Below are 13,869 nucleotides of genomic sequence, written 5' to 3'. Positions count from 1 at the left end.
CTTTCCTATGGATAGTCCCTTTCCTATGGATAGTCCCTTTGTTCAGATTGGACTCCTCAAACATCTGCCTATACCCTAATTGGCTCCCCAGACGTTGGGGGGGGAAGGAGAGCCAACGGGATGCACATTTAAAAACAGGGAGATTGCACCCAGCACAGAGTAAATTCTATGGCTGCAAGCTAGAGGAGAGAGAGGACATCAAGGTTCATCTCTCAGGATGTCTGGTGATTACTCAACATCTGAGGTAGCTAACACGAGCAGCATGGGACACTTCTTCCTGTTGTTCACGCTCGTCTGAAGATTTAAAAGCAATCCATACCCAACTCACTTGCCAACAGCTAAAAGCTTACCAAAGCAGGCAATCACACTTAGTCCAAACCATCATAACAGACAGCTTCCTCATAGTTACATGATTTAACAGTTGTCGGTTTAACCACTCAGACAATTTCCAGTAATAATCTGTCCTTCAAAAATAACAAGCACCACTCAATGCTGATTTGTTCAGAAGACATGAGAATAAAAAGAAAAGGCTCCTAAATATCTCAATTTAGATTTTTCAATCCTAGTCCATTATCAGGGCTGGGACAATACCAGAATTGCAATATGTTTTCCATGACAAAAAAAAATGAAACCACGAAAACAGACCGACCTCCTTGGTCCTTTAAAAAGCTGCTGTATGTAAATACTGTGTGATATAGGTTGGAAAATAGCGACTCGATGACAATGTTTCAAACATTAGGGCTGTTTTCCTAAAAAGAAGTTTAATCCGCTTTGTGTTTTTATTTCCTTGCCACAACGAGTATTGCGATGCTAGTATTGTCCCGACCCTATCCATTATGCATTCATACGGTTTCCATATGCATCTCTCGTGGGAGGAAAAGCATAATCCAGATGTCATCCCGTGTGAGACAGTCTAAATTGTATAGCCAGTTTACATGCAAATGAGTCACTTCTTTTTTCAAACGGAACAAACAGAATATGGCACAGAGCACAGTAATTTCACAGGTTGTTAGCCTTGCTGCGTATTGTGTATATTATGGCGAGTGGCTCTTTTTTTTCTCCCCAGGGAGAATGGGAATCCCTCATTAGAGAGACAGAGCACAGTGTAGTACCGGGCATGTAGGGACATGGATCCATTTAGCTCAAAAACACAGAGCATTATATTTTTAGACTTGGACACACCATTACTAGGTGGAGTTACTGAGAAGCATACACAGAGCCTGCCAGTATACTTGCTTTTGAAAGCTGGTGAGCTATACATAAGCATTGTAAAATATTGAACACTATTAATATTTCAGCAGGGAGGGTTGTATTTTTTTTTTTACAGGTAGGCCTATTTAAATGAAGACTGGCTACCCCGGGAATAGAGCAATATCATTGACAATCTACAACCCAATTAGACGTCGGTTGTGTAATTATTAACCCAGCACGTGCCTTAATCCTGAGGACAATTCACACTAGATTAGTTTTTCCCCAAACTACCCCCTGTAAATTTATATTCATTTAATTGATTTTATTCTAGGCATGAAGACATTCAACATGTCTAGACAATATAAAAAAGGCTAAACTGAATACTCGTGCATTGCTGCCAAATGCATAGGTGTCACCATAATATTTTAATTGAGGCAGTGCGATCATTATTTTAGCAAGCAACGGTAGACGCTACTGTGGCCATTTCAATAATGTAGGCCTACCAGTGGCCTACCATCAAAAACAATGGAGAAATTGCATCCCATAACATTTTAACATGGAAATAGGACCACTATCATTCAGCCTACAGTAGCAGCCAATGTGGTTTTCAATGTATACCTACAGTGGGGAGAACAAGTATTTGATACACTGCCGATTTTCCTACTTACAAAGCATGTAGAGGTCTAATTTTTATCATAGGTACACTTCAACTGTGAGAGACGGAATCTAAAACAAAAATCCAGAAAATCACATTGTATGATTTTTAAGTAATTCATTTAAATTTTATTGCATGACATAAGTATTTGATACATCAGAAAAGCAGAACTTAATATTTGGTACAGAAACCTTTGTTTGCAATTACAGAGATCATACGTTTCCTGTAGGTCTTGACCAGGTTTGCACACACTGCAGCAGGGATTTTGGCCCACTCCTCCATACAGACCTTCTCCAGATCCTTCAGGTTTCGGGGCTGTCGCTGGGCAATACGGACTTTCAGCTCCCTCCAAAGATGTTCTATTGGGTTCAGGTCTGGAGACTGGCTAGGCCACTCCAGGACCTTGAGATGCTTCTTACGGAGCCACTCCTTAGTTGCCCTGGCTGTGTGTTTCGGGTCGTTGTCATGCTGGAAGACCCAGCCACGACCCATCTTCAATGCTCTTACTGAGGGAAGGAGGTTGTTGGCCAAGATCTCGCGATACATGGCCCCATCCATCCTCCCCTCAATACGGTGCAGTCGTCCTGTCCCCTTTGCAGAAAAGCATCCCCAAAAAGAATGATGTTTCCACCTCCACGCTTCACGGTTGGGATGGTGTTCTTGGGGTTGTACTCATCCTTCTTCCTCCAAACACGGCGAGTGGAGTTTAGACCAAAAAGCTATATTTTTGTCTCATCAGACCACATGACCTTCTCCCATTCCTCCTCTGGATCATCCAGATGGTCATTGGCAAACTTCAGATGGGCCTGGACAATGCGCTGGCTTGAGCAGGGGAACCTTGCGTGCGCTGCAGGATTTTAATCCATGACGGCATAGTGTGTTACTAATGGTTTTCTTTGAGACTGTGGTCCCAGCTTTCTTCAGGTCATTGACCAGGTCCTTCCGTGTAGTTCTGGGCTTCCTCATGATCATTGATGCCCCACGAGGTGAGATCTTGCATGGAGCCCCAGACCGAGGGTGATTGACCGTCATCTTGAACTTCTTCCATTTTCTAATAATTGTGCCAAGAGTTGTTGCCTTCTCACCAAGCTGCTTGCCTATTGTCCTGTAGCCCATCCCAGCCTTGTGCAGGTCTACAATGTTATCCCTGATGTCCTTACACAGCTCTCTGGTCTTGGCCATTGTGGAGAAGTTGGAGTGTTTGATTGAGTGTGTGGACAGGTGTCTTTTATACAGGTAACGAGTTCAAGCAGGTGCAGTTAATACAGGTAATGAGTGGAGAACAGGAGGGCTTCTTAAAGAAAAACTAACAGGTCTGTGAGAGCCGGAATTCTTACTGGTTGGTAGGTGATCAAATACTTATGTCATGCAATAAAATGCAAATGAATTACTTAAAAATCATACAATGTGATTTTCTGGATTTTTGTTTTAGATTCAGTCTCTCACAGTTGAAGTGTACCTATGATAAAAATTACAGACCTCTACATGCTTTGTAAGTAGGAAAACCTGCAAAATCGGCAGTGTATCAAATACTTGTTCTCCCCACTGTATGTACCTTACATGACTTTTGAAATAAATATGCAGCCCTTGACATTACCTTGTTTATCCACTTGTCCTTGAGACAAGGTCACTGAAAATGTTGTCTGATGCAAGAAACCACTTTACAAAATAAAATGCATTATTCCCATACCATTATTACAAAGAATCAGACAAATTATGTTACCCTCTGCCTATTGGCTACTTGGCTTATTCAAGCCAGTCTCAAAATACAACAGCCCCTTTAAGACAAAAAGTTATTTACCCGACCCCTTTCAAAGACATCTAGAAAATGTACACGTTGTGTGCTCTTGTAGGAAGCAATCACTCCTATTGCTGACTATAAATTATCTATAACTGGGCTAATAACTCACTAACTAGAAAATAATACGAACAGAAATGTGCCGACTTGGCTACATGCAGCTCTCGCTTTGATCTCAAAACAAGCGCATCTACTCACGACTGCTCATGCTGTAAACACAGTCCAGTTCAAAGTGACTGGCACAGATCCATACAGCAGCTCTGATTGGCTATGCCACGCCGGCCTCTGTAGAGTACGGGCTGAGTCGTGCCTGTCAAAGCAATAGAATCCTACTCAGATGCGTTCTGCCTACAACAAAATCGCTTGCATAGTTCGTTTTGTTTTCGGTATGTTTCATTGAAAGTGGCTAATATTGTGTTGATTCGATCACAGTTGCCACAGTAAAGGGAAACGCTGGTAGTGTTAACAGGGAAAATTCTAGAAAGTTGAAATCTCATGCTTCTCTCTGTGGGCTGATATTTCTTCTGCGAGGCAGTCCCGGGGGAACTGCGCGGCAGTCTCGGGAACATTGCTTTTGAGGGAACATTGCTTATGACTACAAAAATACAGGCGTCAATTCAAGTGGTTTCACTTGCCATTGGGGGAAAACATTCTTATGACCTTCAGCGTCTACAAATGGGATAAGGCACGACACCACATTTACTGAGGCATAGTAAATGTTTCAGGGCCAAATGCAAATGAAACTGATGCAATTCTCACTATGGCTACAGACTCCCTACCAAGTCCCTGTGAGTGAGAGTTATGAAGAGCAGAGAGCAGATGGAGGGAGGTCTAGGTAACCTTGATACACTGAGCAGTCATGATCCAGCAGCATCGGCCTCACCTACCCCAGGGGTGTCAAACTCTTTCCATGGAGGGTCTAGTGTCTGCTGATTTTTAACTTCAATTAAGACCTAGACAACCAGGTGAGGGGAGTTCCTAACTAATCAGGTGACCTTAATTCAATCAATCAAGTACAAGGGTGGAGCGAAAAACCGCAGACACTCTGCCCCTCCGTGGAATGAGTTTGACACGTGATCTACCTAATCATGTCCGAGAGGCCATGACAATGTGTGCTTATGCCTTTTACTTGAGATCTGCAGCATTTCCCCTTCCTTTACACATCCACAGTCACTGATATAAAATGGTGACATTCAGATTTCTACCTAAAAAAGCCTTTCAACAAATACAGGATTATTACAGTGAAAATGTCACCTCAGGTAAAATTTCTGGACTTACAAAAATCCTGTAAAATGTGAGCCTGGGAAGGAATGTCCTTTTTCCACAAAGGAAACCTAATGTCCCCATGTTCAGATACCCAAAGGGTTGCCCTCCTTTGGCATTGCGGATGACACAAGCAAGCAGTTTTTAAAAAGAACAAGTTAAACCAGTGATATTTAACAATTTAAAATCAGTCCTTTATAGAGTAAGTCAATCTGGGTTTGCTGCTGGGTAAGTTTCATAATGACTTTCACTTAAGAGATGCAAATCTAATTATAACATTTTGCTCAGACTTTTTCGCCTCACTAAATATAATCTTAAAACGCAAGATCCGTGCTTTAATTGGGGATAAAAAGCACAAAGTTCCATAATTCATGACACTGGAGAATAAATGGCGTCAAGCTAGCGAGGGAAAGAATGAATGCAAGAGAGACAAATGCCAATGATTCCATCCACCCAAAAACAATAACATGGCTGTGGTCTCAACTGATATATAAAAACTCTACATTTTACAACTTCACAAAAGAAAAAAAGAAATACAATTGAGCACCTCTTAACAATTCAAATGGCATCTGCATACCTTACCTGTTATTTTGTCTCGAACTAATTTACAGGACTCTATTTCCCCGATGCTCCCAAACAAACTCTTGAGCTCTTCTTGGGTCATGTTCTGAGGCAGGTAGTTCACGATCAAGTTAGTTTTACTGTCCTCCATGCTCCCCGACTCTACCGGAGAGGAGCAGTTGTTTGAGATTGTTGAGGGACCGTTGCTTGTGTTGTTGCAAGTGGGCCCATTGGACAGCTGTGTTTCCATGGCAGCAATTACCTGCTAAAAGAGACAGAAAAGTAAAGTCAAAATGCTAACAGACCGGGTCCAAATACTATTTCAAACATCTTAATTACTTCTACATACAGTCACGTTTTCAGATCTCTTTTATTTGAAAAGAGAAGTTGTTTAATATTTTTAATGAATTTGGAAACACACTTGGAAAGCATTTAAAAATACTCAAATACACACGCCCATGCATTAACCCAGGTATTTTAAAATAGTACTTAAACTGTCAAATACAATTTGGTAAACTATGGTTTTTACAAATAACCCTTAAAATACTCAAATAAAAAAAACACTTGTTTTTTTATACGCAGACCAATTTTTTATTATTATTAAAATACCAGATACTCAAATACTCATTTTTTACCCAGCTAATGCTAATAAATCCAACAGGAAGCTGACAAATTGGATAGTTAAAAAGGATGCTCTTCACATGGGGGATTGAATTCAAAAACGGACATTCTATGACACCATATTATCAAGTTTACAGCCTTTCACTTTTGGGAAGCGTAAAGTTGGACTGACCTGAACTGTAAAAAAAAAAAAAAATCAAAACAGAATACATAATTATGTGTAGCCTATCAGTGTGAGAAGAATCTATTATAAATTAACCTATTATAAATCTTATTATAATCTATTATTATCCTATTCTAAATAGGCTATTGAACAATATGCTAGTTATCACGGAGTATTCGAGATTATTACTATTAGACCTAAAAATCTACAGTGAATAAATAACTTAGAAAGCCCTCCCAGATCAGGCTACGGTATCCCCATTATATAACTCAGTGGCTGCAGTTCCGGGGTTTTTGGAACGAGAGAGATTTCTGCGCAGGATGTGCCACCTGAGTTTCCAGAGGGGCTGGACGGGGGGCGAAAACTATGTGTAGCCTCGGCCTAGGGCATATATAATTTCACTTCTAAGACTATCGCAGAGGTTAAATAAACGTTCAGGCTGCAGCTGCAAAATGTAAATTTCCCTTCAGCGTTACAGGGATGGGACCTTACAGAAGGAGCATGAAAAGTTCAATGTGTTACTGTAATCGACAACTTCCTGGTTCCATTACAGTTTCAAGTTGGCCCTGGTCAGGACTTGTCAGATCAAAAATAAACTAGATCCTTCAAAATGTTAACCAACCCATCCTTCAATTGCATCTCAAAAATGAGAGAGGTGCGCAGACCGCCTTTGAGTAAGTGTAAAGTTGAGACATGTTAAGTCTCCACTGTCATTCAAAAGAAAGGGAAACCACTTTTTCCCAAACACTTGGGTGAACTGTTGGAATGACAGTAATAAAACACATCTAATTATGATTGGAATACTGTTTCACATCAGACCGGAATGTTTAGATTCTTTGTCTGAATATTCAAATGTAACTAGGGACCCCTAGTTACATTTGAATATTCAGACAAAGAATCTAAACATTCCGGTCTGATTCAGAACATGCAGATCAAGGTATACCACCACTGTATTAGAGTTAAAGTTTACTAACCAGATTTGCCCCCATCTCAGTCAGTAAATTGAGCTAGCTACGCAAATTTTTTTTTTTTAGGCACATGTGCAGCTTGCTAAGACTAACTAGCGTTTTGCAGATAGCAAGATGCAAACTAACAGTCATCCACAGGAGAACTGCTGCCTGTGCTGTAACATTACAGCCTTACTCTAAAATTGATTAAATACAATAAATATTATTCAATCTACACACAATACCCCACAACGACAAAGGGAAAACCGGTTTAGACATTTTTGCAAATGTATTAAAAATAAAAACAGACCTTTATTTATACAAGCATTCAGACCCTTTGCTATGAGACTCGATATTGAGCTCAGGTGCATCCCGTTTCCATTGATCATCCTTGAGATGTTTCTACAACTTGATTTGGAGTCCACCTGTGGTAAATTCAATTGATTGGAAATTATTTGGAAAGGCACACCACCTGTCTACAGTCGTGGTCAAAAGTTGAGAATGACACAAATATATATATTTTTTTATAAAGTCTGCTGCCTCTGTTTTTATGATGGCAATTTGCATATACTCCAGAATGTTATGAAGAGTGATCAGATGAATTGCAATTAATTGCAAAGTCCCTCTTTGCCATGAAAATGAACTTAATCCCCAAAAAAACATTTCCACTGCATTTCAGCCCTGACACAAAAGGACCAGCTGACATCATGTCAGTGATTCTCTCGTTAACACAGGTGAGAGTGATGACGAGGACAAGGCAGGAGATCACTCTGTCATGCTGATTGAGTTAGAATAACAGACTGGAAGCTTTAAAAAAAGGAGGATGGTGCTTGAAATCATTGTTCTTCCTCTGTTAACCATGGTTACCTGCAAGGAAACACGTGCCGTCATCATTGCTTTGCCCAAAAGGGCTTCACAGGCAAGGAAATTGCTGCTAGTAAGAATGCACCTAAAATCAACCATTTAACAGATCATCAAGAACTTCAAGGAGAGAGGTTCAATTGTTGTGAAGGAGGCTGGGGATAGGGACGGTAGCCATTTCCTCGTGAACCAAAATAGAAATGGGGTTTAGCAAAGCTTAGTGTTGTTTTTTTCCCCCCTCAGTGTTTTTGATTTAATTTTCATCGTACGTTTTTTTGATTTTGTAATAACTTCTCGTCTCGACAGGAATGGCCGGCGGTAGAGAGAGAAGAATATATCTTCTGCCTTATTTGAAATGTATTTTGTCTTAGAGGGTCTCTTCTCTTCTTCTTCTTCTCTTCTTAGTCTGTTTACCCTTCTTAACCAGCTTTTTTGTTTAGTGTCATTTTATGACCTTTCATCCATCTAGGACTAGGTTACAGGGACTTGTTTTAATCTACTGACTGACATAGTAAGCACATTTTTACGTCGGTATCATGGGACCCCTGTATCTCGGTTGGTGGAGCATGGCGCTTGCGGCGCCGAGGTTGTGGGTTTGTTTTCCCACGGGGGGTGTGAGAGTGTGCACTCACTAACTGTAAGTCGCTCTGGATAAGAGCGTCTGCTAAAATGTAAATGTAAGAAGGCTTCAGGGCGCCCAAAAAAGCACAGCAAGCGCCAGGACCATCTCCTAAAGTTCATTCAGCTGCAGAATCAGGGCACCACCAGTGCAGAGCTTGCTCAGGAATGGCAGCAGGCAGGTGTGAGTGCATCTGCTCGCACAGTGAGGCGAAGACTTTTGGAGGATGGCCTGGTGTCAAGAAGGGCAGCGAGGAAGCCACTTCTCTCCAGGAAAAACATCAGGAACAGACTGATATTCTGCAAAAGGTACAGGGATTGGACTGCTGAGGACTGGGGTAAAGTCATTTTCTCTGATGAATCCCCTTTCCGATTGTTTGGGGCATCCGGAAAAAAGCTTGTCCGGAGAAGACAAGGTGAGCGCTACCATCAGTCCTGTGTCATGCCAACAGTAAAGCATCCTGAGACCATTCATGTGTGGGGTTGCTTCTCAGCCAAGGTAGTGGGCTCACTCACAATTTTTCCTAAGAACACAGCCATGAATAAAGAATGGTACCAACACATCCTCTGAGAGCAACTTCTCCCAACCATCCAAGAACAGTTTGGTGACGAACAATGCCTTTTCCAGCATGATGGAGCACCTTGCCATAAGGCAAAAGTGATAACTAAGTGGCTCTGGGAACAAAAGATTTACATTTTGGATCCATGGCCAGGAAACTCCCCAGACCTTAATCTCATTGAGAACTTGTGGTCAATCCTCAAGAGGCAGGTGGACAAACAAAAACCCACAAATCCTGACACACTCCAAGCATTGATTATGCAAGAATGGGCTGCCATCAGTCAGGATGTGGCCCAGAAGTTAATTGACAGCATGCCAGGGCGGATTGCAGAGGTCTTGAAAAAGAAGGGTCAACACTGCAAATATTGACTCTTTGCATAAACTTAATGTAATTGTCAATAAAAGCATTTGACACTTATGGAATGCTTGTTACTATGGTATACTGAAGTATAATTACATCTGACAAAATTATCTAAAAACACTAAAGCAGCAAACTTTGTGAAGACCAATACTTGTGTCATTCTCAAAACCTTTAACCAAGACTGTATATAAAAAGGTCCCACAGTTGACAGTAGATGAAGAGCGGTGCCTGGTTTCCTCCAGATGTGATGCTTGGCATTCAGGCCAATGAGCTCAATCTTGGTTTCATTAGACCAGAGAATCTTGTTTCTCGTGGTCAGAGTCCTTTAGGTGCCTTTTGGCAAACTCCAAGGGGGCCGTCATGTGCCTTTTACGGAGGAGTGGCTCTTGTCTGGCCACTCTACCGTAAAGGCCTGATTGGTGGAGTACTGCAGAGATGGTTGTCCTTCTGGAAGTTTCTCCCATCTCCACAGAGGAACTCTGGAGCTCTGTCAGAGTGACCATTGGGTTCTTTGTCACCTCCCTGACCAAGGCCCTCCTCCATTGATTGCTCAGTTTGGCCAGACGGCCAGCTCTAGGAAGAGTCTTGGTGGTTTGAAACGTCTTCCATTTAAGAATGATTGAGGCCACTGTGTTCTTGGGGGACCTTCAATGCTGCAGACATTTTTTGGTACCCTTCCCCAGATCTGTGCCTCGACACAATCCTGTCTCGGAGTTCCTTCGACCTCATGGCTTGGTTTTTGCTCTGACATGCACTGTCAACTGTGGGACCTTATATAGACAGGTGTGTGCCTTTCCAAATCATGTCCAATGAATTTAAAATTTACCACAGGCGGACTCCAATCAAGTTGTAGAAACATCAAGGATGATCAATGGAAACAGGATGCACCTGTGCTCAATTACTGAATACTTATGTAAATAACGTATGTTTTAAAATATTTTTATAAATAAAACCTCTAAAAACCTGTTTTCGCTTTGTCAGTATGGGGTATTGCGTGTAAATTGGAGGGGGAAAAAATTATGTAATACATTTTAGCATAAGGCTGTAACGTAACAAAATGTGGAAGGGGTCTGAATATTTTCAGAATGCTATATATATATATATATATATATATATATATATACATTATATTATACACACATACATGCACATATATACACTCACACACACGTATATACAGCTCTGGAAAAAAATAAGAGACCACTGCAAAATGATCAGTTTCTCTGGTTCTACTATTTATAGGTATGTGTTTGGGTAAAAATATTTTTGTTTTATTCTATAAACTACTGACATTTCTCCCAAATAAAAATATTGTCATTTAGAGCATTTATTTGAAGAAAATGACAACTGGTCAAAATAACTAAAAATATGCAGTGTTGTCAGACCTCGAATAATGCAAAGAAAATAAGTTCATGTTCAAAGACATCTGCCCGATTCCAGCCTTGCTGAAGCACCCCCAGATCATCACCGATCCTCCACCAAATTTCACAGTGGGTGCGAGACACTGTGGCTTGAAGGCCTCTCAGGTCTCCGTCTAACCATTAGACGACCAGGTGTTGGGCAAAGCTGAAAATTGGACTCAGAGAAGATGACCGTACTCCAGTCCTCTACGGTCCAATCCTTATGGTCTTTTGCAAACCTCAGCCTGGCTCTTCTTTGCTTCTCATTGATGAAGGGCTTTTTTCTAGCTTTGCACGACTTCAGCCCTGTCCCTAGGAGCCTGTTTCGAACCATCCTCGCCGTGCACTTCACCCCAGCTGCCGTTTGCCATTATTTTTGTAGGTCACTTGATGTCATCCTACGGTTGTTGAGTGACATTCGAATGAGTTGGCGGTCATCCCGGTCAGTAGAGAGTCGTTTTCGCCCTCTGCCGGTCTGTAGCTTTGTTGTCCCCAATGTCTGCTGCTTGACCTTGTTCTTATGAACCGCCATCTTTGAAATTTTAAGGATGGAAGCAACCTGACACTCACTGTATCCCTCTGCCAGTAAAGCCAGAATTGAACCCTTCTTTTCCTCACTCAAAACTTTCCTTTTCAACTCTTTTGGCATGGTCAATAGTTATTTTTTGATTAATATTACTTTTGAGGTACTATTAGCACTGTTTTTGCCATCCAGCTGGTCCTATTGCAAGAGGATAGTGATGACCACAGTGGTGGTTTTTATACTTTTTCTCGTTAAATAACATTTGGTTCAGGTGATCACCTAATCAGTACCTAATTCAGTAGAATGAGGTGTGCCTGTGTTGGAATTCAACAGACACTGGAATGGAAGTCATACATGTAGAGATGCTGATTTAAGAAATTTGCAGTGGTCTCTTAATTTTTTCCAGAGCTGTATATACACACAGTGATGGGGGAAATCAATAGTTGCATATCGTGATATTATTTTGGCCGAAATATTGCTACTTTAACTCCAAGGATCGATTTGTTTGTGTTTTTTGCTAGGTTGCGTTAGCCTGCGCTAGTTGGCAGTAGCTTCGCCAAAACATCGTTCTTTTTCATCCTATAGCTTGTTCTCCATCTTCTTTGTAAATAGAGAGCCAACATGTTTTCATTTTCTGTTTTTATTTCCATGACCGATCAAAGCGCATTCTCACACGTCTCTCTGCAGCAGACCTAGTGAGCAATATGTTTGGAACATCAAATCGCAATATTGAAATCACAATACATATAGAATCGTGAGAATCGCAATACATATCCTATCGGCACCTAAGTATCGTGATGTCCTTGGTAATTCCCAGCCCTAACTGACAGTTAAATTCAGTAGGCCATCTCCATCATTCAAGTCAGTAACATGTGTTGTGAATACAAATACAGCTACAATCAGTGGTGTAAAGTACTTAAGTATAAATACTTTATACTACTTAAGTCAGGTTTTTTTGTATCTGTACTTTACTATTTATATTTGACAACTTTTACTTCACTACATTCCTAAAGAAAATCATGTACTTTCTACTCCATTTATTTGTTACATTTTGAATGCTTAGCAGGACAGGAAAATGGTCTAATTCACACACTTATCAAGAGAACATCCCGGTCATCCCTGCTGCCTCTGATCTGGCGAACTCACTAAACACATGCTTCATTTGTAAATTATGTCTGAGTGTTGGAGTGTGCCCCTGGCTATCCGTAAATTAAACAAAACAAGAAAATGGTGCCGTCTGGTTTGCTTAATATAAGGAATTTGAAATTATTTATACTTTTAATACTTAAGTATATTTAAAACTTTTACTCAAGTTGGATTTTTCTGGGTGACTTTCACTTGAGTCATTTCCTATTAAGGTAACTTTACTTTTATGACAATTGGGTACTTTTTCCACCACTGACAACCGTGAGAATACTGTCACTACAAAACAAAAAGGGGATAGGATATGTAAGGACAACATCCGATATTTATCCTAGAAAAGTAAAATGTTGATGGATCTCCCAACAGGTATTTCAAATGCTATACTACATTCAGACAGTCATTACAAAACACCGTTTTAGACCATACCAAATGGACAGACTACTCAGTTTCTCGTAAAACAAAAAAGCACCATAAATTAGCCTAATATTGAACACAGACTTATAAAAATAAAAATAACAAAATAAACAAAATGTCCAAACATGGTGAGAGCTAGTCATTGGTATGGCCTGAGACGATGAGCATGATTGGCCAACATTGGTATGGCCTGAGACGATGAGCATGATTGGCCAAATGAATTGAAGAAGAAGAAGTACCACCAACCCCAGTCCAAGGCTCTGCCGCCCACGAACCACTTCTAAGCAGAGAAGCCACGTCGCACAGTCTGACTGCCATGTTAGTTTGGAGTTCCCGTCTGCAAATGTGGACACACACACAAAAAAAAAAGAAGTACTGTATGTTAGATTCACTGGAACAAAAAGCAAGTCAGCGGCGATCACTTCATCGTTGGGAGAGGGGAAATATCTTTGGCAAGGAGCAGAAATGAGACTGGGGAAATATCTGTAGGGAGTTTAGTCAAAAGAATAATAAAAATCAGGCCACACAAACAGAAACAACAAGAGTAATGATGGAATGAGTCACAGTAAGATTGACTGAAATCCATAGAGCTGCACAGTACATCTTACATCTGCAGCTCGCCAGATAGATGCCACTGCTTTTATTACGCCGACACATTCACTAACTCACAAAAGAAAACAAAATCCCCCAATCTGCTGTCATTCAATTAACATTGCGTCTCATGTGATCAAGCAATTGTCAGGCTACTGTCAGGTCTTTATAACCCTAAAGCCAGGTTACAAAGAGAACAC

The 13,869-nt window shown here is 40.8% G+C and overlaps 1 protein-coding gene across 3 annotated transcripts in view; it reads right to left on the bottom strand.

Annotated features, from left to right (window-relative positions):
- LOC121571047 (ELAV-like protein 2) overlaps positions 1-13,869 on the bottom strand; it is a 44,314-nt gene that overhangs the window by 10,162 nt on the left and 20,283 nt on the right. For 2 of the 3 annotated variants that reach the window (XM_045225131.1, XM_045225127.1), the window contains exons 2-3: positions 13,325-13,415; positions 5,490-5,733 (exon numbers count right to left, since the gene is read on the bottom strand). In XM_045225131.1, coding sequence (XP_045081066.1) covers positions 5,490-5,733; positions 13,325-13,396 — 316 coding nt within the window. In that variant the 5' untranslated portion in view covers positions 13,397-13,415. The remainder of the gene's footprint in view (positions 1-5,489; positions 5,734-13,324; positions 13,416-13,869) is intronic. The other variant, XM_045225129.1, reaches the window with a different exon arrangement.

This window comes from Coregonus clupeaformis, chromosome 1, assembly GCF_020615455.1.
Source record: "Coregonus clupeaformis isolate EN_2021a chromosome 1, ASM2061545v1, whole genome shotgun sequence".
Taxonomy (NCBI): domain Eukaryota; kingdom Metazoa; phylum Chordata; class Actinopteri; order Salmoniformes; family Salmonidae; genus Coregonus; species Coregonus clupeaformis.
Note: the sequence above shows the minus strand (reverse complement) of the source record. Positions and strands in the feature narration are given on the sequence as shown.